Source organism: Ranitomeya imitator, chromosome 6, assembly GCF_032444005.1.
Source record: "Ranitomeya imitator isolate aRanImi1 chromosome 6, aRanImi1.pri, whole genome shotgun sequence".
NCBI lineage: Eukaryota > Metazoa > Chordata > Amphibia > Anura > Dendrobatidae > Ranitomeya > Ranitomeya imitator.
This window is the reverse complement of record NC_091287.1, coordinates 532,738,632-532,765,570: the sequence shown is the minus strand read 5'-3', so window position 1 is coordinate 532,765,570 and position 26,939 is coordinate 532,738,632. Positions and strand designations below refer to the sequence as shown.

Below are 26,939 nucleotides of genomic sequence, written 5' to 3'. Positions count from 1 at the left end.
CCTCTGTAGTCTGTGGACGCTCCTCAGGAGTCTGTGGACGCTCCTCTGGAGTCTGTGGATGATCCTCTGGAGTCTGTGGACGCTCTTCTGAAGTCTGTGGAAGCTCCTCTGTAGTCTGTGGACGCTCCTCTGGAGTCTCTGGACTCTCTTCTGGAGTCTGTGGGCGCTCCTCTGGAGTCTGTGGATGATCCTCTGGAGTCTGTGGACGCCCCCCTGGAGTCTGTGGACGCTCCTCTGTAGTCTGTGGACCCTCCTCTGTAGTCTGCAGATGGTCCTCTGTAGTCTGTGGACGCTCCTCTGAAATCTGTGGACTCTCTTCTGGAGTCTGTGGGCGCTCCTCTGGAGTCTGTGGACGATCCTTTGGAGTCTGTGGACGCTCCTCTGTAGTCTGTGGACGCTTCTCTGTAGTCTGTGGACAATCCTCTGTAGTCTGTGGACGTTCCTCTGGAGTCTGTGGACGCTCCTCTGTAGTCTGTGGACGCTCCTCTGTAGTCTGTGGACGCTCCCCTGGAGTCTGTGGACGCTCCTCTGGAGTCTGTGAATGCTCCCCTGGAGTCTGTGGATGCTCTTCTGGAGTCTGTGGATGCCCCTCTGGAGTCTGTGGACGCTCCTCTGTAGTCTGTGGACGCTCCTCAGGAGTCTGTGGACGCTCCTCTGGAGTCTGTGGATGCTCCTTTGTAGTCTGTGGACGCTCCTCTGGAGTCTGTGGATGATCCTCTGGAGTCTGTGGACGCTCTTCTGGAGTCTGTGGAAGCTCCTCTGTAGTCTGTGGACGCTCCTCTGGAGTCTCTGGACTCTCTTCTGGAGTTTGTGCGCGCTCCTCTGGAGTCTGTGGATGATCCTCTGTAGTCTGTGGACGCCCCCCTGGAGTCTGTGGACGCTCCTCTGTAGTCTGTGGACGCTCATCTGTAGTCTGCGGATGCTCCTCTGTAGTCTGTGGACGCTCCTCTGAAATCTGTGGATTCTCTTCTGGAGTCTGTGGGCGCTCCTCTGGAGTCTGTGGGCGCTCCTCTGGAGTCTGTGGACGCTCCTCTGTAGTCTGTGGACGCTTCTCTGGAGTCTGTGGACGATCCTCTGGAGTCTGTGGACGTTCCTCTGGAGTCTGTGGACGCTCCTCTGTAGTCTGTGGACGCTCCCCTGGAGTCTGTGGACGCTCCTCTGGAGTCTGTAAATGCTCCCCTAGAGTCTGTGGATGCTCCTCTGGAGTCTGTGGATGCTCCTCTGGAGTCTGTGAACGCTCCTCTGTAGTCTGTGGACGCTCCTCAAGAGTCTGTGGACGCTCCTCTGGAGTCTGTGGATGCTCCTTTGTAGTCTGTGGACGCTCCTCTGGAGTCTGTGGATGATCCTCTGGAGTCTGTGGACGCTCCTCTCTAGTCTGTGGACGCTCCTCTGGAGTCTGTCGACGATCCTCTGGAGTCTCTGGACTCTCTTCTGGAGTCTGTGGGCGCTCCTCTGGAGTCTGTGGATGATCCTCTGGAGTCTGTGGACGCCCCCCTGGAGTCTGTGGAAGCTCCTTTGTAGTCTGTGGACGCTCCTCTGTAGTCTGCGGATGCTCCTCTGTAGTCTGTGGACGCTCCTCTGAAATCTGTGGACTCTCTTCTGGAGTCTGTGGGCGCTCCTCTGGAGTCTGTGGACGATCCTCTGGAGTCTGTGGACGCTCCTCTGTAGTCTGTGGACGCTTCTCTGGAGTCTGTGGACGATCCTCTGGAGTCTGTGGACGTTCCTCTGGAGTCTGTGGACGCTCCTCTGTAGTCTGTGGACGCTCCTCGGTAGTCTGTGGACGCTCCCCTGGAGTCTGTGGACGCTCCTCTGGAGTCTGTGAATGCTCCCCTGGAGTCTGTGGATGCTCCTCTGGAGTCTGTGGATGCTCCTCTGGAGTCTGTGGATGCTCCTCTGGAGTCTGTGGACGCTCCTCTGTAGTCTGTGGACGCTCCTCAGGAGTCTGTGGACGCTCCTCTGGAGTCTGTGGATGCTCCTTTGTAGTCTGTGGACGCTCCTCTGGAGTCTGTGGATGATCCTCTGGAGTCTGTGGACGCTCCTCTGAAATCTGTGGACTCTCTTCTGGAGTCTGTGGGCGCTCCTCTGGAGTCTGTGGACGATCCTCTGGAGTCTGTGGACGTTCCTCTGGAGTCTGTGGACGCTCCTCTGTAGTCTGTGGACGCTCCTCGGTAGTCTGTGGACGCTCCCCTGGAGTCTGTGGACGCTCCTCTGGAGTCTGTGAATGCTCCCCTGGAGTCTGTGGATGCTCCTCTGGAGTCTGTGGATGCTCCTCTGGAGTCTGTGGATGCTCCTCTGGAGTCTGTGGACGCTCCTCTGTAGTCTGTGGACGCTCCTCAGGAGTCTGTGGATGCTCCTCTGGAGTCTGTGGATGCTCCTTTGTAGTCTGTGGACGCTCCTCTGGAGTCTGTGGATGATCCTCTGGAGTCTGTGGACGCTCCTCTCTAGTCTGTGGACGCTCCTCTGGAGTCTGTTGACGATCCTCTGGAGTCTGTGGACGCTCCTCTGGAGTTTGTGGACGCTCCTCTGGAGTCTGTGGACGCTCCTCTGTAGTCTGCGGATGCTCCCCTGGAGTCTGTGGACGCTCCTCTGGAGTCTGTAAATGCTCCCCTGGAGTCTGTGGATGATTCTCTGGAGTCTGTGGATGCTCCTCTGGAGTCTGTGGATGATCCTCTGGAGTCTGTGGACGCTCCTCTGTAGTCTGTGGACGCTCCTCTGTAGTCTGTGGACGATCCTCTGGAGTCTGTGGACGCTCCTCTGGAGTCTGTGGATGCTCCTCTGGAGTCTGTGGATGTTCCTCTGGAGTCTGTGGACGCCCCTCTGGAGTCTGTGGAGGCCCCTCTGGAGTCTGTGGATGCTCCTCTGGAGTCGGGGGACGTGCAGCACCCCTGAGATCTGGTCGTTGCAGTATGACACTCTGCCATTAAGGGTGAGTGATGGTACGTCTGATGGCACTGAAGGAATTCTACTGACCAGGTATCACCAGCACACATTACACTTCACACTCCGGCCACTAGGGGGAGCAAAGGGCTTTATTTATTGGGCCACTCCTCACACTGTTAAAACTAGGGGTTGGATAGGAAGTTAGTCAGAAGCTGACTGGGTTGGATTCAGGCAACATCCCGTGGCAGGGGGTGTTGCAGGGAGAAGACACAGGGGGTCCCTGTCAGGCGTGGGAATCTGGCAGGCACCTAGCGACCAGAATAGAACGTTACGGAACCGAGCCTGCACACCCCGCGGCGGTATCCTAAGAAAGAGACACGAAGCGAAGGATATTGTGGAACAGTGAGAAACGAGATCAAGCACAAAGGAGAGTCAGTAGGAGTCGTGCCGCGAGACCAAGACAACATCCTACTGAGGCGCGTAGCCGGTGGCCGGAACACCGAGGGAGTAACTGACTCTACGCTTTACTTCAAACTCCGCAGGACAGTTAATTATAGGTTGTCTGTCTCACCTAAACACCTACGAAGACATAGGGGGCAACAGTGGGAGAGGGGCGTCTCTAGGGTCCCGGAAGAACTCCAGGCCTTCCCGTCATACGGGTGCGTCCTAGCCATAACATACCTGGGGGACGTTGAACTAGAAACATCTGGAACGAATTAGAAAGAACGAACGAACGAGAACAGACGTTGTGAGGACTATTCCGAATGCTCAGCAGGGTAGCAATACAACACACATGCGCTATTGGTAGGCAACGATTTCCACCTGCAAAGCGAATTCTGGATGTGCCCATCGGACCGGCCGTTCTCTGATAGCCCTGTTAAGCATGCTCTGGATTGCGGATCTTGAAGTCTTCAGTAAAGAGGTAAAGAGACTGCAACCTTGTGTCCTCATTATTGACTGTACCTCACACCATCACCATCCACCTCACTGGGAAGCCCTGGGGACATACTTCACCTGTGGGAAGGTATACCATCTAGCTGCCATTCCATCACCCCAGCGGACCCCACAGCAGCGTCGGTCACCCTGACCGAACCCCACAGTTGGCGTCACGAACCCCTGTCCACCTTTATTGGACGCCCCTTAGCAGGGTAGCGGACCAGGTCTAGCCACTGTGACACCCTCAGAACCGAACCAGAGAGGCCTGGTACCGAGAACTCGTGGCCCTGTGTCTGTGGGCGCTCCAGACGCTCCTCTGGAGTCTGTGGACGCTCCTCTGGAGTCTGTGGATGATCCTCTGGAGTCTGTGGACGCTCCTCTGGAGTCTGTGGACGCTCCCCTCTAGTCTGTGGACGCTCCTCTGTAGTCTGTGAACGCTCCTCTGGAGTCTGTGGATGATCCTCTGGAGTCTGTGGAGGCTCCTCTGGAGTCTGTGGACGCTCCTCTGGAGTCTGTGGATGTTCCTCTGGAGTCTGTGGACGCTCCCCTGTAGTCTGTGGATGCTCCTCTGGAGTCTGTGGATGATCCTCTGGAGTCTGTGGACGCTCCTCTGTAGTCTGTGGACGCTCCTCTGTAGTCTGTGGATGATCCTCTGGAGTCTGTGGACGGTCCTCTGGAGTCTGTGGACGCTCCTCTGGAGTCTGTGGACGATCCTCTGGAGTCTGTGGATGATGCTCTGGAGTCTGTAGACGCTCCTCTGGAGTCTGTGGATGCTCCTCTGGAGTCTGTGGACGATCTCCTGGAGTCTGTGGATGCTCCTCTGGAGTCTGTGGACGCTCCTCTGGAGTCTGTGGATGCTCCTCTGGAGTCTGTGGAGGCTCCTCTGGAGTCTGTGGATGCTCCTCTGGAGTCTGTGGAGGCTCCTCTGGAGTCTGTGGATGCTCCTCTGGAGTCTGTGGATGCTCCTCTGGAGTCTGTGGATGATCCTCTGGAGTCTGTGGATGCTCCTCTGGAGTCTGTGGATGCCCCTCTGGAGTCTGTGGACTCTCCTCTGGAGTCTGTGGACGATCCTCTGGAGTCTGTGGACGCTCCTCTGGAGTCTGTGGACGATCCTCTGGAGTCTGTGGATGCTCCTCTGGAGTCTGTGGACGCTCCTCTGGAGTCTGTGGACGCTCCTCTGGAGTCTGTGGATGCTCCTCTGGAGTATGTGGATGCTCCTCTGGAGTCTGTGGACATAGTAACATAGTAACATAGTAACATAGTTAGTAAGGCCGAAAAAAGACATTTGTCCATCCAGTTCAGCCTATATTCCATCATAATAAATCCCCAGATCTACGTCCTTCTACAGAACCTAATTGTATGATACAATATTGTTCTGCTCCAGGAAGACATCCAGGCCTCTCTTGAACCCCTCGACTGAGTTCGCCATCACCACCTCCTCAGGCAAGCAATTCCAGATTCTCACTGCCCTAACAGTAAAGAATCCTCTTCTATGTTGGTGGAAAAACCTTCTCTCCTCCAGACGCAAAGAATGCCCCCTTGTGCCCGTCACCTTCCTTGGTATAAACAGATCCTCAGCGAGATATTTGTATTGTCCCCTTATATACTTATACATGGTTATTAGATCGCCCCTCAGTCGTCTTTTTTCTAGACTAAATAATCCTAATTTCGCTAATCTATCTGGGTATTGTAGTTCTCCCATCCCCTTTATTAATTTTGTTGCCCTCCTTTGTACTCTCTCTAGTTCCATTATATCCTTCCTGAGCACCGGTGCCCAAAACTGGACACAGTACTCCATGTGCGGTCTAACTAGGGATTTGTACAGAGGCAGTATAATGCTCTCATCATGTGTATCCAGACCTCTTTTAATGCACCCCATGATCCTGTTTGCCTTGGCAGCTGCTGCCTGGCACTGGCTGCTCCAGGTAAGTTTATCATTAACTAGGATCCCCAAGTCCTTCTCCCTGTCAGATTTACCCAGTGGTTTCCCATTCAGTGTGTAATGGTGACAATTCCCATTCAGTGTGTAATGGACGATCCTCTGGAGTCTGTGGACGCTCCTCTGGAGTCTGTGGACGCTCCTCTGGAGTCTGTGGACGATCCTCTGGAGTCTGTGGACGATCCTCTGGAGTCTGTGGATGCTCCTCTCGAGTCTGTGGATGATCCTCTGGAGTCTGTGGACGATCCTCTGGAGTCTGTGGATGCTCCTCTGGAGTCTGTGGACGCTCCTCTGGAGTCTGTGGATGCTCCTCTGGAGTCTGTGGACGCTCCTCTGGAGTCTGTGGATGCTCCTCTGGAGTCTGTGGACACTCCTCTGGAGTCTGTGGACGCTCCTCTGGAGTCTGTGGACGCTCCTCTGGAGTCTGTGGACGATCCTCTGGAGTCTGTGGACGCTCCTCTGGAGTCTGTGGAAGATCCTCTGGAGTCTGTGGAAGAACCTCTGGAGTCTGTGGACGATCCTCTGGAGTCTGTGGACGCTCCTCTGGAGTCTGTGGATGCTCCTCTGGAGTCTGTGTACGCTGTTGTGAATTCTGTGGCAGAGCTCCCTCCTGTGGTCACAAGTGGTACTTCTGCTGATTCTCTCTGTGAGCTTCCGTTGGTGGAGGAAAGTGGTACTGCGGCTTCTGAGTTTCCTTCCTCAGGTGATGTGGTGAGGACGTTAGGTGCTGCTCTACTTAACTCCACCTAGTGCTTTGATCCTGGCCTCCTGTCAATGTTCCAGTATTGGACTTGTTTTCTACTGGATTGTTCCTGTGGCCTGCTGTTCTGCATAGCTAAGTTTTCCTTTGCTATTTTGTTTGCTGTTTTTTCTGTCCAGCTTTTCTATTTGTTTTGCTGGAAGCTCTGGGACGCAGAGGGTGTACCTCCGTGCCGTTAGTTCGGTACGGAGGGTCTTTTTGCCCCCTTTGTGTGGTTTTTAGGGTTTTGTGTTGACCGCAAAGTTACCTTTCCTATCCTCGCTCTGTTCAGAAAGTCGGGCCTCACTTTGCTAAATCTATTTCATCTCTACGTTTGTCTTTTCATCTTAACTCACAGTCATTATATGTGGGGGGCTGCCTTTTCCTTTGGGGTATTTCTCTGAGGCAAGGTAGGCTTATTTTCTATCTTCAGGCTAGCTAGTTTCTCAGGCTGTGCCGAGTTGCATAGGGAGCGTTAGGCGCAATCCACGGCTGCCTCTAGTGTTGTTGGAGAGGATCAGGGATTGCGGTCAACAGAGTTCCCACGTCTCAGAGCTCGTTCTATATTTTTGGGTTATTGTCAGATCACTGTATGTACTCTGACCGCTATGTCCATTGTGGTACTGAATTGCCTAATCATAACTCATAGCAGTACAGGAGGCCAAAAGTACTAATGTTTCTCAATAGAGGGAAAAAAGAAGTTCTGAGACCATTTTTTTTTCTCTGCACTGTGTTTTGCCTTTTTTTTCCCCTAGACATTTGGGTGGTTCAGGACACAGGTGTTGCAATGGACATTAAAGGTCTGTCTTCATGTGTGGATCAGCTCACGGCAAGAGTACAAAAGATTCAAGACTATTCCAGATTTGTTTTTTGGAGATAGAGTCAAGTTTGTGAGTTTCAAAAATAATTGTAAACTATTTTTGGCTTTGAAACCTCGCTCCTCTGGTGACCCAGTTCAACAAGTTAGGATCGTTATTTCTTTTTTGCGTGGCGATCCTCAGGACTGGGCATTTTCTCTTGCGTCAGGAGATCCTGCATTAAGTAATATCGATGCGTTTTTCCTGGCGCTTGGATTGCTGTACGATGAACCTAATTCAGTGGATCAGGCAGAAAAAAATTTGCTGGCCCTTTGTCAGGGTCAGGATGAGATAGAGGTATATTGTCAGAAATTTAGAAAGTGGTCCGTGCTCACTCAATGGAATGAATCTGCGCTGGCAGCTATGTTCAGAAAGGGTCTCTCTGAAGCCCTTAAAGATGTCATGGTGGGATTTCCTATGCCTGCTGGTCTGAATGAGTCTATGTCTTTGGCCATTCAGATCGGTCGACGCTTGCGTGAGCGTAAATCTATGCACCATTTGGCGGTATTACCTGAGCTTGAACCTGAGCCTATGCAGTGCGATAGGACTTTGACCAGAGTTGAACGGCAAGAACACAGACGCCTGAATGGGCTGTGTTTCTATTGTGGTGATTCCACTCATGCTATCTCTGATTGTCCTAAGCGCACTAAGCGGTTCGCTAGGTCTGCCACCATTGGTACGGTACAGTCAAAATTTCTTCTGTCCGTTACCTTGATCTGCTCTTTGTCATCGTATTCTGTCATGGCATTTGTGGATTCAGGCGCTGCCCTGAATTTGATGGACTTGGAGTATTCTAAGCGTTGTGGGTTTTTCTTGGAGCCCTTGCAGTGTCCTATTCCATTGAGAGGAATTGATGCTACGCCTTTGGCCAAGAATAAGCCTCAATACTGGACCCAGCTGACCATGTGCATGGCTCCTGCACATCAGGAGGTTATTCGCTTTCTAGTGTTGCATAATCTGCATGATGTGGTCGTGTTGGGGTTGCCATGGCTACAAGTCCATAATCCAGTATTAGATTGGAAATCCATGTCGGTGTCCAGCTGGGGTTGTCAGGGGTTACATGGTGATGTTCCATTTCTGTCAATTTCGTCATCCACCCCTTCTGAGGTTCCAGAGTTCTTGTCTGATTACCGGGATGTATTTGATGAGCCCAAGTCCGATACCCTACCTCCGCATAGGGATTGTGATTGTGCTATCAATTTGATTCCTGGTAGTAAATTCCCAAAAGGTCGACTGTTTAATTTATTCGTGCCTGAGCACGCCGCTATGCGCAGTTATGTGAAGGAATCCCTGGAGAAGGGGCATATTCGCCCGTTATCGTCGCCATTAGGAGCAGGGTTCTTTTTTGTAGCCAAGAAGGATGGTTCGCTGAGACCTTGTATAGATTACCGCCTTCTAAATAAGATCACGGTTAAATTTCAGTACCCCTTGCCATTATTATCTGATTTGTTTGCTCGGATTAAGGGGGCTAGTTGGTTCACCAAGATACAGTGGAGCAAAAAAGTATTTAGTCAGTCAGCAATAGTGCAAGTTCCACCACTTAAAAAGATGGGAGGCGTCTGTAATTTACATCATAGGTAGACCTCAACTATGGGAGACAAACTGAGAAAAAAAAATCCAGAAAATCACATGGTCTGTTTTTTTTAAACATTTTATTTGCATATTATGGTGGAAAATAAGTATTTGGTCAGAAACAAACAATCAAGATTTCTGGCTCTCACAGACCTGTAACTTCTTCTTTAAGAGTCTCCTCTTTCCTCCACTCATTACCTGTAGTAATGGCACCTGTTTAAACTTGTTATCAGTATAAAAAGACACCTGTGCACACCCTCAAACAGTCTGACTCCAAACTCCACTATGGTGAAGACCAAAGAGCTGTCAAAGGACACCAGAAACAAAATTGTAGCCCTGCACCGGGCTGGGAAGACTGAATCTGCAATAGCCAACCAGCTTGGAGTGAAGAAATCAACAGTGGGAGCAATAATTAGAAAATGGAAGACATACAAGACCACTGATAATCTCCCTCGATCTGGGGCTCCACGCAAAATCCCACCCCGTGGGGTCAGAATGATCACAAGAACGGTGAGCAAAAATCCCAGAACCACGTGGGGGGACCTAGTGAATGAACTGCAGAGAGCTGGGACCAATGTAACAAGGCCTACCATAAGTAACACACTACGCCACCATGGACTCAAATTCTGCAGTGCCAGACGTGTCCCACTGCTTAAGCCAGTACATGTCCGGGCCCGTCTGAAGTTTGCTAGAGAGCATTTGGATGATCCAGAGGAGTTTTGGGAGAATGTCTTATGGTCTGATGAAACCAAACTGGAACTGTTTGGTAGAAACACAACTTGTCGTGTTTGGAGGAAAAAGAATACTGAGTTGCATCCATCAAACACCATACCTACTGTAAAGCATGGTGGTGGAAACATCATGCATTGGGGCTGTTTCTCTGCAAAGGGGCCAGGACGACTGATCCGGGTACATGAAAGAATGAATGGGGCCATGTATCGTGAGATTTTGAGTGCAAACCTCCTTCCATCAGCAAGGGCATTGAAGATGAAACGTGGCTGGGTCTTTCAACATGACAATGATCCAAAGCACACCGCCAGGGCAACGAAGGAGTGGCTTCGTAAGAAGCATTTCAAGGTCCTGGAGTGGCCTAGCCAGTCTCCAGATCTCAACCCTATAGAAAACCTTTGGAGGGAGTTGAAAGTCCATGTTGCCAAGCAAAAATCCAAAAACATCACTGCTCTAGAGGAGATCTGCATGGAGGAATGGGCCAACATACCAACAACAGTTTGTGGCAACCTTGTGAAGACTTACAGAAAACATTTGACCTCTGTCATTGCCAACAAAGGATATATTACAAAGTATTGAGATGAAATTTTGTTTCTGACCAAATACTTATTTTCCACCATAATATGCAAATAAAATATTAAAAAAACAGACAATGTGATTTTCTGGATTTTTTTTTCTCAGTTTGTCTCCCATAGTTGAGGTCTACCTATGATGTAAATTACAGACGCCTCTCATCTTTTTAAGTGGTGGAACTTGCACTATTGCTGACTGACTAAATACTTTTTTGCCCCACTGTAGATCTTCGTGGTGCGTATAATCTTGTGCGAATTAAGCGAGGCGATGAATGGAAAACTGCATTTAATACGCCCGAGGGTCATTTTGAGTATCTAGTGATGCCAGTCGGACTTGCCAATGCTCCATCAGTGTTTCAGTCCTTTATGCATGACATCTTCCGAGAGTACCTGGATAAATTCCTGATTGTGTACTTGGATGACATTTTGATCTTCTCAGATGATTGGGAGTCTCATGTGAAGCAGGTCAGAACGGTTTTTCAGGTCCTGCGTGCTAATTCTTTGTTTGTGAAAGGATCAAAGTGTCTCTTTGGTGTGCAGAAGGTTTCATTTTTGGGGTTCATCTTTTCCCCTTCTACTATCGAGATGGATCCTGTTAAGGTCCAAGCCATCCATGATTGGACTCAGCCGACATCTCTGAAAAGTCTGCAAAAGTTCCTGGGCTTTGCTAATTTTTATCGTCGCTTCATCTGCAATTTTTCCAGTATTGCTAAACCATTGACCGATTTGAACAAGAAGGGTGCTGATGTGGTCAATTGGTCTTCTGCTGCTGTGGAGGCTTTTCAAGAGTTGAAGCGTTGTTTTTCTTCTGCCCCTGTGTTGTGTCAACCAGATGTTTCTCTTCCGTTCCAGGTCGAGGTTGATGCTTCTGAGATTGGAGCAGGGGCTGTTTTGTCGCAGAGAGGTTCTGATTGCTCAGTGATGAAACCATGCGCTTTTTTTTCCAGGAAGATTTCGCCTGCTGAGCGAAATTATGATGTGGGCAACCGAGAGTTGCTGGCCATGAAGTGGGCATTCGAGGAGTGGCGTCATTGGCTTGAAGGAGCTAAGCATCGCGTGGTGGTATTGACTGATCATAAGAACTTGACTTATCTCGAGTCTGCCAAGCGGTTGAATCCTAGACAGGCTAGTTGGTCGCTGTTTTTTGCCCATTTTGACTTTGTGATTTCGTACCTTCCGGGCTCTAAAAATGTGAAGGCGGATGCTCTGTCTAGGAGTTTTGTGCCCGACTCTCCGGGTTTGTCTGAGCCGGCGGGTATCCTCAAGGAAGGAGTAATTGTGTCTGCCATCTCCCCTGATTTGCGGCGGGTGCTGCAAAATTTCAGGCTAATAAACCTGATCGTTGTCCAGCAGAGAAACTGTTTGTCCCTGATAGGTGGACGAATAAAGTTATCTCTGAGGTTCATTGTTCGGTGTTGGCTGGTCATCCTGGAATCTTTGGTATCAGAGAGTTAGTGGCTAGATCCTTTTGGTGGCCATCTCTGTCGCGGGATGTGCCTACTTTTGTGCAGTCCTGTGGGATTTGTGCTCGGGCTAAGCCCTGCTGTTCTCGTGCCAGTGGGTTGCTTTTGCCCTTGCCGGTCCCGAAGAGGCCTTGGACACATATCTCTATGGATTTTATTTCAGATCTTCCCGTTTCTCAAAAGATGTCAGTCATTTGGGTGGTCTGTGATCGCTTTTCTAAGATGGTCCATCTGGTACCCTTGTCTAAATTGCCTTCCTCCTCTGATTTGGTGCCATTGTTCTTCCAGCATGTGGTTCGTTTACATGGCATTCCTGAGAATATGGTTTCTGACAGAGGTTCCCAGTTTGTTTCGAGGTTTTGGCGAGCCTTTTGTGGTAGGATGGGCATTGACTTGTCTTTTTCCTCGGCTTTCCATCCTCAGACTAATGGCCAGACCGAACGAACCAATCAGACCTTGGAAACATATCTGAGATGCTTTGTTTCTGCTGATCAGGATGACTGGGTGTCCTTTTTGCCTTTGGCTGAGTTCGCCCTTAATAATCGGGCCAGCTCGGCTACCTTGGTTTCGCCATTTTTCTGCAACTCTGGGTTCCATCCTCGTTTCTCTTCAGGACAGGTTGAGTCTTCGGACTGTCCTGGTGTGGATACTGTGGTGGACTGATTGCAGCAGATCTGGACTCATGTAGTGGACAATTTGACCTTGTCCCAGGAGAAGGCTCAACGTTTCGCTAATCGCAGACGCTGTGTGGGTCCCCGACTTCGTGTTGGGGATCTGGTTTGGTTATCTTCTCGTCATATTCCTATGAAGGTTTCCTCTCCTAAGTTTAAACCTCGTTTCATTGGTCCGTATAGGATTTCTGAGGTTCTTAATCCTGTGTCTTTTCGTCTGACCCTTCCAGATTCTTTTTCCATACATAATGTATTCCATAGGTCATTGTTGCGGAGATACGTGGCACCTGTGGTTCCATCTGTTGACCCTCCTGCCCCGGTTTTGGTGGAGGGGGAGTTGGAGTATATTGTGGAGAAGATTTTGGATTCTCGTGTTTCAAGACGGAAACTCCAGTATCTGGTTAAGTGGAAGGGTTATGCTCAGGAAGATAATTCCTGGGTCTTTGCCTCTGATGTCCATGCTCCCGATCTTGTTCGTGCCTTTCATGTGGCTCATCCTGGTCGGCCTGGGGGCTCTGGTGAGGGTTCGGTGACCCCTCCCCAAGGGGGGGGTACTGTTGTGAATTCTGTGGCAGAGCTCCCTCCTGTGGTCACAAGTGGTACTTCTGATGATTCTCTCTGTGAGCTTCCGTTGGTGGAGGAAAGTGGTACTGCGGCTTCTGAGTTTCCTTCCTCAGGTGATATGGTGAGGTCGTTAGGTGCTGCTCTACTTAACTCCACCTAGTGCTTTGATCCTGGCCTCCTGTCAATGTTACAGTATTGGACTTGTTTTCTACTGGATTGTTCCTGTGGCCTGCTGCTCTGCATAGCTAAGTTTTCCTTTGCTATTTTGTTTGCTGTTTTTTCTGTCCAGCTTTTCTATTTGTTTTGCTGGAAGCTTTGGGACGCAGAGGGTGTACCTCCGTGCCGTTAGTTCGGTACGGAGGGTCTTTTTGCCCCCTTTGTGTGGTTTTTAGGGTTTTGTGTTGACCACAAAGTTACCTTTCCTATCCTCGCTCTGTTCAGAAAGTCGGGCCTCACTTTGCTAAATCTATTTCATCTCTACGTTTGTCTTTTCATCTTAACTCACAGTCATTATATGTGGGGGGCTGCCTTTTCCTTTGGGGTATTTCTCAGAGGCAAGGTAGGCTTATTTTCTATCTTCAGGCTAGCTAGTTTCTCAGGCTGTGCCGAGTTGCATAGGGAGCATTAGGAGCAATCCACGGCTGCCTCTAGTGTTGTTGGAGAGGATTAGAGATTGCGGTCAGCAGAGTTCGCACGTCTCAGAGCTCGTTCTATATTTTTGGGTTATTGTCAGATCACTGTATGTACTCTGACCGCTATGTCCATTGTGGTACTGAATTGCCTAATCATAACTCATAACAGTACACTCCTCTGGAGTCTGTTGATGGTCCTCTGGAGTCTGTGGATGCTCCTCTGGAGTCTGTGGACGATCCTCTGGGGTCTGTGGACGCTCCTCTGGAGTCTGTGGACGCTCCTCTGGAGTCTGTGTATGCTCCTCTGGAGTCTGTGTACGCTCCTCTGGAGTCTGTGGATGCTCCTCTGGAGTCTGTGGATGCTCCTCTGGAGTCTGTGGACGATCCTCTGGGGTCTGTGGACGCTCCTCTGGAGTCTGTGGACGCTCCTCTGGAGTCTGTGGATGCTCTTCTGGAGTCTGTGGACGATCCTCTGGGGTCTGTGGACGCTCCTCTGGAGTCTGTGGACGCTCCTCTGGAGTCTGTGGACGATCCCCTGGAGTCTGTGGACGCTCCTCTGGAGTCTGTGGACGATCCTCTGGAATCTGTGGACGCTCTTCTGGAGTCTGTGGACGATCCTCTGGGGTCTGTGGACACTCCTCTGGAGTCTGTGGACGCTCCTCTGGAGTCTGTGGACGATCCCCTGGAGTCTGTGGACGCTCCTCTGGAGTCTGTGGACACTCCTCTGGAGTCTGTGGACGCTCCTCTGGAGTCTGTGGACGATCCCCTGGAGTCTGTGGACGCTCCTCTGGAGTCTGTGGACGCTCCCCTGGAGTCTGTGGACGATCCTCTGGAGTCTGTGGACGCTCTTCTGGAGTCTGTGGACGATCCTCTGGGGTCTGAGGACGCTCCTCTGGAGTCTGTGGACGCTCCTCTGGAGTCTGTGGACGCTCCTCTGGAGTCTGTGGACGATCCCCTGGAGTCTGTGGACACTCCTCTGGAGCCTGTGAAAGATCCTCTGGAGTCTGTGGACGCTCCTCTGGAGCCTGTGGACGATCCTCTGGAGTCTGTGGACGCTCCTCTGGAGTCTGTGGATGATCCTCTGGAGTCTGTGGACGCTCCTCTGGAGTCTGTGGACGATCCTCTGGAGTCTGTGGACGCTCCTCTGGAGTCTGTGGATGATCCTCTGGAGTCTGTGGACGCTCCTCTGGAGTCTGTGGAAGATCCTCTGGAGTCTGTGGATGCTCCTCTGGAGTCTGTGGACGCTCCTCTGGAGTCTGTGGACGATTCCCTGGAGTCTGTGGACGCTCCTCTGGAGTCTGTGGACGCTCCCCTGGAGTCTGTGGACGCTCCTCTGGAGTCTGTGGACGCTCCTCTGGAGTCTGTGGACGCTCCCCTGGAGTCTGTGGACGCTCCTCTGGAGTCTGTGGATGATCCTCTGGAGTCTGTGGATGATCCTCTGGAGTCTGTGGATGATCCTCTGGAGCCTGTGGATGCTCCTCTGGAGTCTGTGGATGCTCCTCTGGAGTCTGTGGACGCTCCTCTGGAGTCTGTGGACGCTCCTCTGGAGTCTGTGGATGATCCTCTGGAGTCTGTGGATGCTCCTCTGGAGTCTGTAGACGCTCCTCTGGAGTCTGTGGACGCTCCCCTGGAGTCTGTGGATGATCCTCTGGAGTCTGTGGATGATCCTCTGGAGTCTGTAGACGCTCCTCTGGAGTCTGTGGACGCTCCCCTGGAGTCTGTGGACGCTCCTCTGGAGTCTGTGGATGCTCCTCTGGAGTCTGTGGACGCTCCTCTGGAGTCTGTGGAGGATCCTCTGGAGTCTGTGGACGCTCCTCTGGAGTCTGTGGACGCTCCTCTGGAGTCTGTGGACGCTCCTCTGGAGTCTGTGGATGCTCCTCTGGAGTCTGTGGACGCTCCTCTGGAGTCTGTGGACGCTCCCCTGGAGTCTGTGGACGCTCCTCTGGAGTCTGTGGATGCTCCTCTGGAGTCTGTGGACGCTCCTCTGGAGTCTGTGGACGCTCCTCTGGAGTCTGTGGACGCTCCTCTGGAGTCTGTGGACGCTCCTCTGGAGTCTGTGGAGGATCCTCTGGAGTCTGTGGACGCTCCTCTGGAGTCTGTGGACGCTCCTCTGGAGTCTGTGGACGCTCCTCTGGAGTCTGTGGACGATCCCCTGGAGTCTGTGGACGCTCCCCTGGAGTCTGTGGACGATCCTCTGTCTGATTGTGATATTGGACATTCAACATTTATTAGATCAGAAGAGGAACAGAAATCTAGGGATCAATACTGCCCTCTTGTGGCTTCGCTGCTTACTGCATAATCAACTCTGACTTCATTTCGTACTTTTATAACTGCACAGACTTTTCATATGACTTTTTTTTTACATAATGTTTACATTTTTTCATGTTGTTTTTATCATTGCTATGCAGAGCTGACCGACTTAAAGTCTTGCTGGTTTGGTGGAAATTCTCTTTAAAAGAAGAAAATTACTCTCTTGCTTCTATTTTTTGTTAAATTTCTTCCTTAAACCGATTTTGTTTTGTGCTGGAGACAAGTGCCAGACTATCTGACTTTCTAGATTAACAGATTTCACATTGTTACTCTGTGAATACAGTCATATTACAGATCAATCATGTGAAATATATGAGAAGTAGAGAGGTCATGGTGTGTTATATTACACCTATCGGGTCATACCCTGCAGATGTGCAAAGGTCAGTGATACAGAAATCATACTCATCTTCAAATTACCTGCAAAAAGTAAAAAAAAAGGGCACGTAAATGAAAAATGTCTCATTACAGCCACCTCTAGAGGGAGCTGAAGAGCTGACTGCATGCTGTGCATTGCAAAGTTAAATGTATAAACAGCTCCCCCTGGTGGTGACTGCAGGAAGAATTTTATCATTGAACTCTTTATCTTTGCAGTAATTTTGGAGCTTTGTATCAGAATAAAAAAATAATAATACTACGGTATTGCATAATGCAATTTGAGCATTTAAATGGTCGCAGGTTCAAGTTCCATAGGCCCAAAAAAAAATAAAGTAAAAAATTTATTAAGAAGTGATTTTAAAAATCTAAAATAAATTATATAAATAATTTAAAAAGTAAATAAACAATTTTTAAAACTGAAAAAAAATTAATAAAATGATACCAATAAAAATAAGAAAAAATAAACATTCGGACGGCTGATGAAAAAAACAAACAAAAAAAACCTATAAACTGTGACACATAAACAAATTTTTTTTTTACAAAGTTCTGAATTGTTTCAAAACTGAAAAGTAAGAATAAAAAAGCTTTGTAAAATTGGTAATGCTGCAATCATACTGATCTGTAGTATCATGTTACTAGGTAAATTTTGGCGCACAGTGAATGCCATAAAAGAGTAATGAAGGCGTTAAAGATTCTGTGCAAGATATATTGAAACATAGAAATCAAGTGAAAATCTAGTTTTATTTATAAGCACTGTTACATGCATTGATTTAGTTTAATTTACAGTAACATTTCAGGTCTGATTTTTGGGTAAGATATTGCCTTTGTCCACAATTTCCGCATTGATGCAATATTAAATGTGGCCACAAGGTGGCAGCAATGTTCTCTAAAAAAAAAAAAAAAAACCCCCATGGTAAATATCACCATATGTTCACAGGATAAGCAAAACTCATTATCGTAATCTTGCATTTTTTCGAAGCTGTTTACAAGTAAAGTTCAGTTTCCATAACGTGTCAGGGAACATATGTGCAGATAAATTAGATCAAACAACACTTAATCATTGTAATCTGCGCCGCTTATCACTCCGTGCGCTGAGCAGCAGTGTGTTTACACCGTTAATAGGAGGAAATGCAAGCGGCGGAGGAAACATTTGTCATCATTTAGTGTAGTAGCTTCATGAATCAGCAGTTAATTTAATAATTTAATGACCGTATAACAAGGAGGCAGAATTTTGCTTCCCTTCTGTTTTTTAAGCAGGTTCAGGGATTAAACGATATCTGGTTTCAGACATTCTTATATATTCTATACAAAAAAATACTGTTTTACTCATGTTTCCCTTCAGTGTGTCCTTAATCTATGTATTTTGGACTGGTTCCTGGGTGGCGTCAAGTCATTTACTTCTCTCTATATGTCATTCATCCCTCCATCTCAGTTCACTAGTCAGTCTCCTTCCCCCACTGGAATCCATAAAATTTCCTTCTTCCTGGAGGTTACCAGGTAACATCATCACAAGTCACTGTCCTTCCTCCACTGGCATCAATAATATCTCCTTCCTCCAGGAGGTTCAATTGTAACATCATCACAAATCAGTCTCTTTCACCCGCTGGCATCCATAATATCTCCTTACTCCAGGTGATTCCCTTGTAACATCATCACAATTCAGTCCCCTTCCCTCCCTGGCATCCATAACACATCTTTCCTCCAGGAGGTTCCCTTGTAATATCATCACAATTCAGTCCCATTCCCCCACTGGCATCCACAATATCTCCTTCCTTCAGGAGAATCAATTGTAACATCATCACAAGTCAGTCTCCATCCCCCACTGGCATCCATAAAATATATTCCTCTTCCAGGGGGTTCCCATGTAAACTTCATCACAAGTCAGTCTCCTTCCCTCACTGGCATCCATAATATATCTTCTTCCTCCAGGAGGTTCCATTGTGACATCATCACAAGTCAGTCTCCTTCCCCCTCTGGTATCCATAATATCTTCTTCCGCCAGGAGGTTCCATTGTGACATCATCACAAGTCAGTCTCCTTCCCCCTCTGGCATCCATAATATCTTCTTCCTCCAGGAGGTTCCCTTGTATTCCCCTTCCTCCTCTATCAGCTATAAATATAGTCCAAATAAATGTTCTAAGTTGGTGTCTTTTCCCCATGAAATTGCAAATATAGTCTCCAGTAAATTTCCAGTTCACCCACCCCTCTGGCAGCTGTAGATATAATCATCAGTAAATTCCCATATCAGTTTCACTCCCTACTAGCCGCTGTAAATAAAAATGCCCTGTAATTTCCTAGCCATTCTTAGTCATACACTTGTAGCTGTAAATTTAACCCTCACTTCTTTCCTAGTCAGTTTCCTTCCCCTCTGGCAACTGTAAATGTAGTAAATGGTAAGTTAATTAGTTACCGTAATTAAGTTAGTTGTAACTTTCCTTCTCTGGCAGCTGAAAATTTAGTTGATAGAAAGTTCTCAGTCAGTATGTTTCCTGCTGTGGTAACTGAATATGTAGTCTGCAGTAATTTCCAAAGTCAGTCTCCTCTTCCCTCTGGCAGCTCTGAATATAGCCCTCAGTGATCCCTATCCAGTCTTTTTTTCCCAACAGGTAGCTATAAATATAATCCACCAGTAATTTCCAAATCAGTCTCTTACCTCCACTGGTAACTATAAATAAAATGCCCAGTCATTTTTTAGTCATTTTCCAGTCATTTTCTAGTCATTTTTTAGTTAGTTTCTTTCCATTTGTGGCAGATTTAAATATAGTATATGGCAAGGTCCCTAGTAGGTGAACTCCTCCTCTGTCAGCTGTAAATACTAAATATAGTCAATAGCAGGTGACCGTGTCAGTCTCCTTCACCCTCTGGTAACTGTAAATGTAGTTAACAGTACATCCACAATGAGTCTCCTTTCCCCTCTGGCAGCTATAATTATAGGCCCAATAATATCCAAGTCAGTCTCCTTGCTCCTCTGGCAGCTGAAACTATATTCCTTAGTAGGGTTGAGCGACCTTTACTTTTATAGGATCGGGTCGGGTTTCACGAAACCCGACTTTTTCAAAAGTCAGGTCGAGTGAAATCGGCCGATCCTATAAAAAAGTCGGGGTCGGGGTCGGCCGAAACTCGAAACCCAATGCAGTGCATTGGGTTTCCATGGTTCCCAGGGTCTGAAGGAGCGGAAACTCTCCTTCAGGCCCTGTGATCCATATTTTAGTGTAAAATTAAGAATTAAAATAAAAAATATCGCAATACTTACCCTCTGACGCGCCCTGGTACTAACCGGGAACCTTCCTTCCTTTGAATCAGCGCTTCCAGGACCTTGCGGTGACGTCGCGGCTTGTGATTGGTCGCGCGGCGGCCCATGTGACCGCTCGCGCGACCAATCACAAGCCGCGACGTCACCGCAAGGTCCTGGAAGGCTGATTCTAAGGAAGGAAGGTTCCCGGTTAGTACCAGGGCGCGTCAGAGGGTAAGTATTGCGATATTTTTTATTTTAATTCTTTATTTTACACTTAAATCTGAATTCCGATACCAATTCCCGATATCTTAAACATATCGGGAATCGGTATCGGAATTCTGATTCTAGATTCAAAAGATCGCCGACTTCATGGCCGACCCCACACTGGGGTCGGGTCGGGTTTCATGAAACCCGACCTTGCCAAAAGTCGGCAACTTTTGAAAATTTTCGACCTGTTTCGCTCAACCCTATTCCTTAGTAAGTTCTCTAGTAGTCTCCTTCTCCTTCTGTAGGTGTATATTTACAGTAATGGCCAAAGGTATTGGCACCCTTGAAATTGTTCCAGAAAATGATGTATTTCTCCCTGAAAACTATTGCAATTACACATGTTTTGTTGTACATATGTTTATGTCCTTTGTGTGTATTGAAACAACACAAGAAAAACAGGAAGAAAAGGGCAAATTGGACATAATTTCACACAAACCCCCGAGAATGGGCTGGACAAAATTGTTGGCACCCTCAGCTTAATATTTGGGATGAGCCAACGTGCTGGGTGATACTCGGATGTCAAAATAGAGGGAACAAATTCCATCATTCGCCATGGTATATGGTATATATTAAAAACAATTAAAAGTCATGTTTTAATATTTTAAAACATGACTTTTAATTGTTGAAAGTCAGGATTAAGAGCGTTCGGCTCGAAATGCGTAGACCTGTGTTCTATCCCTGCTCTGATTTTCTCCCCCCACCCTGGTTTTGTCACCTGCTTTTATTGATATGTTTTGTTCTTATTTTTTTTGCTTTGTGCTACATTACAGTGGTATATAACACTCTAAAAAAACATTCAAATTGTTTCAAATTAGTCATCCATAGAGTATTACCTGCTTTTTTTTACATTTCAGTGGTATATAACACTCCAAAAAAGCACTCAGAAATTTTTTGAGATTGATTTTGTCATCCATAGAGTATTACGTGCTTTGTTTCACATTTTGGTGGTATATAACACTCCAAAAAAGAAAGCGTTCAAGTGTTCAAATTTTTCTGGATTCAGTTAGTTTTCCATAGAGTTTAACTTGCTTTATTTTACTCTTCAGTAGTATCTAACATTCAAAAAAGGCGTTTAAAACTTTGGATTCAATTTGTCATCCACAGAGTAGTACAGGCTTTGTTTTACTTTTCGGTGGTATATAGCACTCAAAAAAAAGAATTCAAATTTTTTTCTGGATTGAATTAGTAATCCATTCAGTGTAACGTGATTAGTGGGCAACAAGGTGACAAAGATTGCAGAATCCCAGGAGACTCCTAAGGGAGCTCCAGAGGAATATCAGAGCCAGACCAAGTTGGGACAATAGCAGAGTGGCCGTTTTCCTGGAACCACCAAGGTCCGAACCCAGACTTCACCGCTGGGGTTCTTGCAGACTGCAGACTGGAGAGCCAGGATCCAGCAACCAGTGAGCGGCCTGCGGAGCTTAGGCTGGTTGGAACAGAGAAGGAGGCGAGCCAGGGCCATGGCTGGATACATGTTAGCAGGCTTGCTAACCACAGAATACCGAGAGTTGGCATGCCAGAGGGAGGTCGTTACATATGAGTAGCAGTGGAGATGGGGCCCCATAGAAGAGTTTGGGACCCATCAACACATCAAGTTCTACCAGCAGGCAGTAGAGATGGAACACTTACCTCAAATGCTGTAAGAGTTGATAGATGAAACCAAGGTTGCATTCCTCAAAATTGAAGGACAACATCACTGGTATGCAGTGGTTGTGATCTGAGAAGGAAGAGAGCAAAATGAACATGCCTGAGAGAGGCTCCTCGAGATAGGGCTACCCCCTTCAAGAGATCATATTGTCCTTGGGGGTTGGCCACCTCATATGCAGGAGCAGGCGATGGTGAGGGTGACACAGTGAGCTGTCAACTATTTCTAGATTTTGACAGCTCCGGCACTACCCGAAGCTGGGTCACTCACAGCCCAGCCACTTGGGATTCGGGCTCCAGAAAACAAGTGACGGCAGTCCTGAGGAAGGCGAACAAGCATACACCTAAAAAGAATTACTGTGTTACCCTGGGAATTATTTTTTCCTGGCTTTGTACTTTGTGTAAAGCCTTTATGAGTGTAGGAGTACATCAACTACACTTTCAAAATAATTCAATGAGGCCGCCAGTTGTTGCCTTCAAGGATGTATGGATTATGGAAGGCTAGATGACCCTCCTCATAATTTTTTCCTGGCTTTGTGCTGTTTGCAAAGCCTTTATGATTGTATATGTGCTATTGTCCTTGGGGTTGGCCACCTCATATGCAGGAGCAGGCGATGGTGAGGGTGACACAATGAGCTGTCAACTATTTCTACATCTTGACAGCTCCGGCACTACCCGAAGCTGGGTCACTCACAGCCCAGCCACCTGGGATTCGAGCTCCAGAAAACAAGTGGAGGCAGTCCTGAGGAAGGCGAACAAGCATACACCTAAAAAGAATTACTGTGTTACCCTGGGAATTATTTTTTCATGGCTTTGTACTTTGTGTAAAGCTTTTATGTGTGTAGGAGTACATCAACTACACTTTCAAAATATTTCAATGAGGCCGCCAGTTGTTGCCTTCAAGGATGTATGGATTATGGAAGGCTAGATGACCCTCCTCATAATTTTTTCCTGGCTTTGTGCTGTTTGCAAAGCCTTTATGAGTGTATATGTGCTACAACTACATTTTCTTAACTTTTTTATGAGGCACTCCAGTTGGTGCCTTCAAGGGTGTATGGAAGACCCTCATAATTTTTTTAGCCTTACTCGAAATTAGCATCCAAGCATTTTACTGCTTGCTCATCCATTTGGAATAAATAACTCCAATCAATCGCTTCCTATAACCATCAACAAGCTTCTAACAACTTTCAACTGGAATTTTGGATCATTCTTCATTTGCAAATTGCTCCAGATTTCTCATATTTGAAGGCGCCTTCTTCCAACAGTATTGGGTTTAGATCTGGACTCATTGCTGGCCACTTCAGAACTCTCCAGCACTTTGATTTCATCCATTTCTGGGTGATTTTTGAAATATTTTTCTGATCATTGTCCTCCTTGAAGAGCCATGACCATTGCAGCCCAAAATCTGTTGATAATCTTCATATTTCATGATGCCTTGTGCACAGTCAAGCTTTCAGTAGCACACACAGCAAAACAACCCCAAAACATCTTTGACCCTCCACCATATGTGACTGTAGGTACAGTGTTCTTTTCTCTCTAGGCCTCATTCCATTTTCAGCAAAAAGTAGAATAATGTGCTTTACCAAAAAGCTCTATTTTGGTCTCATCTGTCCACAAGACACTTTCCCAGAAGGATTTTGGCTTACTCATGTACATTTTGGCAAGCTGCAGTCTATCTTTTTTATGTCTCAGTATTTCGCCAGTAGGGTAATCCTTGGACCTCCTGCCACAGCATTTCATTTTATTCAAATGTAGACTGATAGTGCTCACTGATACTGATGCTCCCTAAGCCTGCAGGATAGTTTGAATTTCTTTGGAACTTGATTGAGGCTGCTTATCCACCATCCGGACTATCCTGCGCAACAACCATTCATAAATTTTTCTCTGCCATTGGGTTGTAAACTTCTTGATTATGTTGAGCACAGTGGACAAAGTAACATCAAGATCTCTGGGAGATGGACTTGTAACCTTGAGATTGCTAATATTTTTCAACAATTTTGGTTCTCAAGTTCTCAGACAGCGCTCCTCTCCTCTTTCTGTTCTCTACGCTTAGTGTGGCACACACAGACACACAATGCAAAAGTTAAGTCAACTTCTCCTCCTTTTTATCTGGTTTTAAATGTGATTTTGATATTGCCCACTCCTCTTACTTGCCACTGGTGAGTTTGAACGAGCATCACATGCTTGAAGCAAAGTTGTTGTTTACCCACAATTGTCGAAAGGTACCAACAATTTTGTTCTGCCCATTTTTGGTGTTTTGTGTGAAAATTTGTCCAATTTGCCCTTAATCACTGTGTTTTTGTGTTGTTCCAATATACACAAAGGAGATAAACATTTGTATAACAAAACAATAATTTTGGGGGGATAAATACTGCAATTGATGGACTATAAGATGCACTTTTTTCAGCAAAAATTTGGAGGAAAATGGGGTTGCGTCTTATAGTCCAAATGTAGCTTATCTTTGATCTGTGGTAAACTCACTGAGATGAACTGCGGTGAACTCACTGACATTTTCTCACTGTGCTGAGGTCACCGCAGTTCAGTCTGGCTGGGAGCTCAGCCTCAGTGACCTGACCGCGATTATGTCACCGCTAGTTACTGATGCTGCTCGAGCAGCTCATTCATTAGTGGTTCTCTACATGGATGGTCACATCTTGGCATCGTCCAGGTTGAAAACTTTTTATAACCAGACATGGATTATGGCATGGGACAGAATGACGGACAGGTGAGGTTATGGTTGTTTTTTATTTTTGCTTTATTACAGGCCACAAGGACTTCAATGGAATGGGCGTTAGGTGAGTAGAACTGTGTTTGTTATTTTTAAATAAAAATGGAAAAGTGTGTTTTGTTTTTATTTCAAATGAAAGACTTTATTCTGGCTGTGTGTTTATTTACAATGCAACTATAGGATTATTAATGGATAGGTGTCTTGTAGACGTCTCTCCATTACTAACTCGTGAGCTTGATGTCACCTGACAATACAAAGGTAACATCAACCCAACAAATATGAACCCCACAGGGCAAGTGGGAAGAGGCGGGCAAAGCGCCAGAATTCACATATCAAATAGATGTGCCTTATCTGGGCGTCAGCTGTCTGGGAGATGGCCATATCCATGGCCCCTTACCAGCCTTAGAATACCAGCCCCCAGCTGTCTGCTTTATCAAGGCTGGTTGTGAAAACTGGAGGGGACCCCATGTCATTTTTTTAAATTAATTTAAATAATTTAAAAAAACCAGCATAGGAACTCCTCTATTCTTGATAACCAGCCTTTCTGAAGCTGACAGCTGATGGTTGCAGCCCACAGCTGTCAGTTTTGCCTGGCGGGTTATCAAAAATCAGGGGAACTCATGCCCGTTTTATTAATTAACTGATTTATTTATAGCACAAATGGCTGATGAATACTCCCATCAGCCCCCACCTGCTCTCACTGTTATTAGCGGCATCAGGTATAGGCTAATGGGAATAGTAGTTCCATCAGCCACTGCATGCTCTCACTCTAATCAGTTGAATATAACTCTCAACATTCTCCCCTGCTGGTGCTGATCTCTGCGCAAGCAGGGTAGAATGACGCGAGCGGTCTAAAGGACTTGGCACCGGGAAATAGCGCTAACAGTACCACTGCTTCCAGGCGCCGATACGTGTCACACTGATCAAATCCATGTATCTCATCAGTGTGTACGTGTGTGGGGCGTTTTGGGGCCCGTGTTGCTTTTCAAAAATGGACACATCAGCGTCCATGATCCATGGAAATACACTGACATGTGCACTGACCCATTCACTTTAATGGATGTACGTGTGTAAGTGACACACTGACATCTGAAAGAGCCATAATACACAGCCTAGAGTTCTGGTAGAGTATAATGCACCCCATATAGTACATATAGTATAATGCAGCCTCCATATAGTACATATAGTATAATGCAGCCCATAGAGTATAATATAGCCCCATAGGGAGCCAAAATAAGGGAGCCTATATGATGCAGCCCCATAAAGAGCATACAATATAATACACAGCCTATAGTCTTTGATAGAGCATAATGCAGCCCCCTTATAGCACATATAGTGTATTGCACTCCCTACAATCCTTGATAGAGTATAATGCAGCTCCACAGAGTATAATGCAGCCCCATAGAGTATAATGCAGCTCCATAAAGTATAATGCAGCCCCACATAGCACTTACAGTATAATACCCAGTCTATAGTCCTTGATAGATGCAGCCCCCATATAGTACATACAGTATAATGCATCCCATATAGGATAATGCACTTCCCATAGTTTTCAATGGAGTATAATGCAATCACACACAGTATAATGTAGCCCCATAGAGTATAATGCAGCCCCATAGAGTATAATGCAGCCCCATACAGTACAATACACATCCCATAGTCCTCCAGTAATATGGCCACCACATAATCACTGATTTTTTTTTTTAACTCACCTTTTCCCATTCCCCTGCTACTCCAGTCTCTGCAGCGCATCTATTCAGCAGCTCCACTGCAAGGCACAGCATGGCACGCGATGTAGTGAAGACATAGTGTTCTTTGATTCAGATGTCATACACAGGGGGAGAATGATGGAAGACAGAGCATCATCAGTTGAGTGCGTGGTGCGGGGGAGGGTGGCCAGAGCTGTTGCTGGCACTAAGCTCCCCTGATTCATGGGCCCCATATTGGCCACATGGTGTGCTGCTATTAGTGACACACCACTGACTGGGGTCCCCTGGGTGAGTGGGGGCCCTAGGCAATTGCCTAGTTTGCCTGCACCTATCCCTGCACCTATCACTAGCTCTGTATTAAGGTTTAATTGCAGGGGCCAGAGATTGGGGAATAAAAGGAAGCCACCTCCTGTTTAATGCCATCAGTCTTGATCGAAAGAAAGGTTTTTCAGTGATTGACGGTATTTTAGTGCACGCTGAAAGTTCCCCTTTATATATATATACGAGTGTGCAGTAAGATTATAAGTTCCTCTTAGTGGTAGTTGAAAGAAACCAGAATGTTATACTTTAACCTAAAGTCTCTGCAGGGTTATCATTAACGCTTTACACTCTTTTTATTGAGTGGGGTTTTTATTACATTATTGTTTGGATACTGCTTATTAGTTGGGTACTCTGTGGAAATTCTACAATGGCACAATACATAGTAGTAATATCATTTAGAAACTGGATACAGCACTGCGGTATTATTTGGATTCTGCTTATTATTTACGGTAGGTTCTATATGAAAGTATGATATTGGCACGACATAGCAGTGGAATATATCATTAACTAGACATCGTTTGTCTCCTGTCAGTTGTCGGGTCAGGATCTCAGGGGCCTCCTGGAAGACGGAAGGTTTCGCGCCCATCAGTGCAGTGTTGTGAGGGTAAAGGAGACTGTCTAATCAAAGAGACGGTATAACTGCCATTTCCCACAAAGGCGACAGGGGCGGCATCGTCTGCGGCCGAGTGCACGGAATTTTACTTTCCACTATGTTCAGAGTCCCAAAGGCCCAGTAATATTTGTAGCATCTGGCAGAAAATCGATGATCTGTTATCCAAAGAAACCTCAGTAATAT

General features: G+C 47.0%; 1 protein-coding gene across 1 annotated transcript; it reads left to right on the top strand.

Annotated features, from left to right (window-relative positions):
* The first annotated feature begins 919 nt into the window (after positions 1-919).
* Positions 920-15,853, top strand: LOC138643457 (protein P200-like). The gene is made up of 14 exons (XM_069732362.1): positions 920-932; positions 1,184-1,230; positions 1,375-1,503; positions 1,564-1,650; positions 1,774-1,902; positions 1,984-2,133; positions 2,551-2,679; positions 4,496-4,624; positions 5,885-6,034; positions 13,724-14,245; positions 14,369-14,644; positions 14,936-15,085; positions 15,146-15,295; positions 15,671-15,853. Exons 1-14 carry the CDS (start codon positions 920-922, stop codon positions 15,851-15,853), a joined length of 2,244 nt encoding a protein of 747 aa, XP_069588463.1.
* The last annotated feature ends 11,086 nt before the right edge of the window (positions 15,854-26,939 follow it).

What these genes read in the sequence shown, in the direction of transcription:
- LOC138643457 (XM_069732362.1), top strand. An exon ending in TGGACGATCCTCTGGAGTCT is followed by an intron (nt 1,651 to 1,773) that starts GTGGACGCTCCT and finishes GCTCCTCGGTAG; the next exon opens with TCTGTGGACGCTCCCCTGGA. An exon ending in TGGATGATCCTCTGGAGTCT is followed by an intron (nt 14,645 to 14,935) that starts GTGGACGCTCCT and finishes GCTCCCCTGGAG; the next exon opens with TCTGTGGACGCTCCTCTGGA.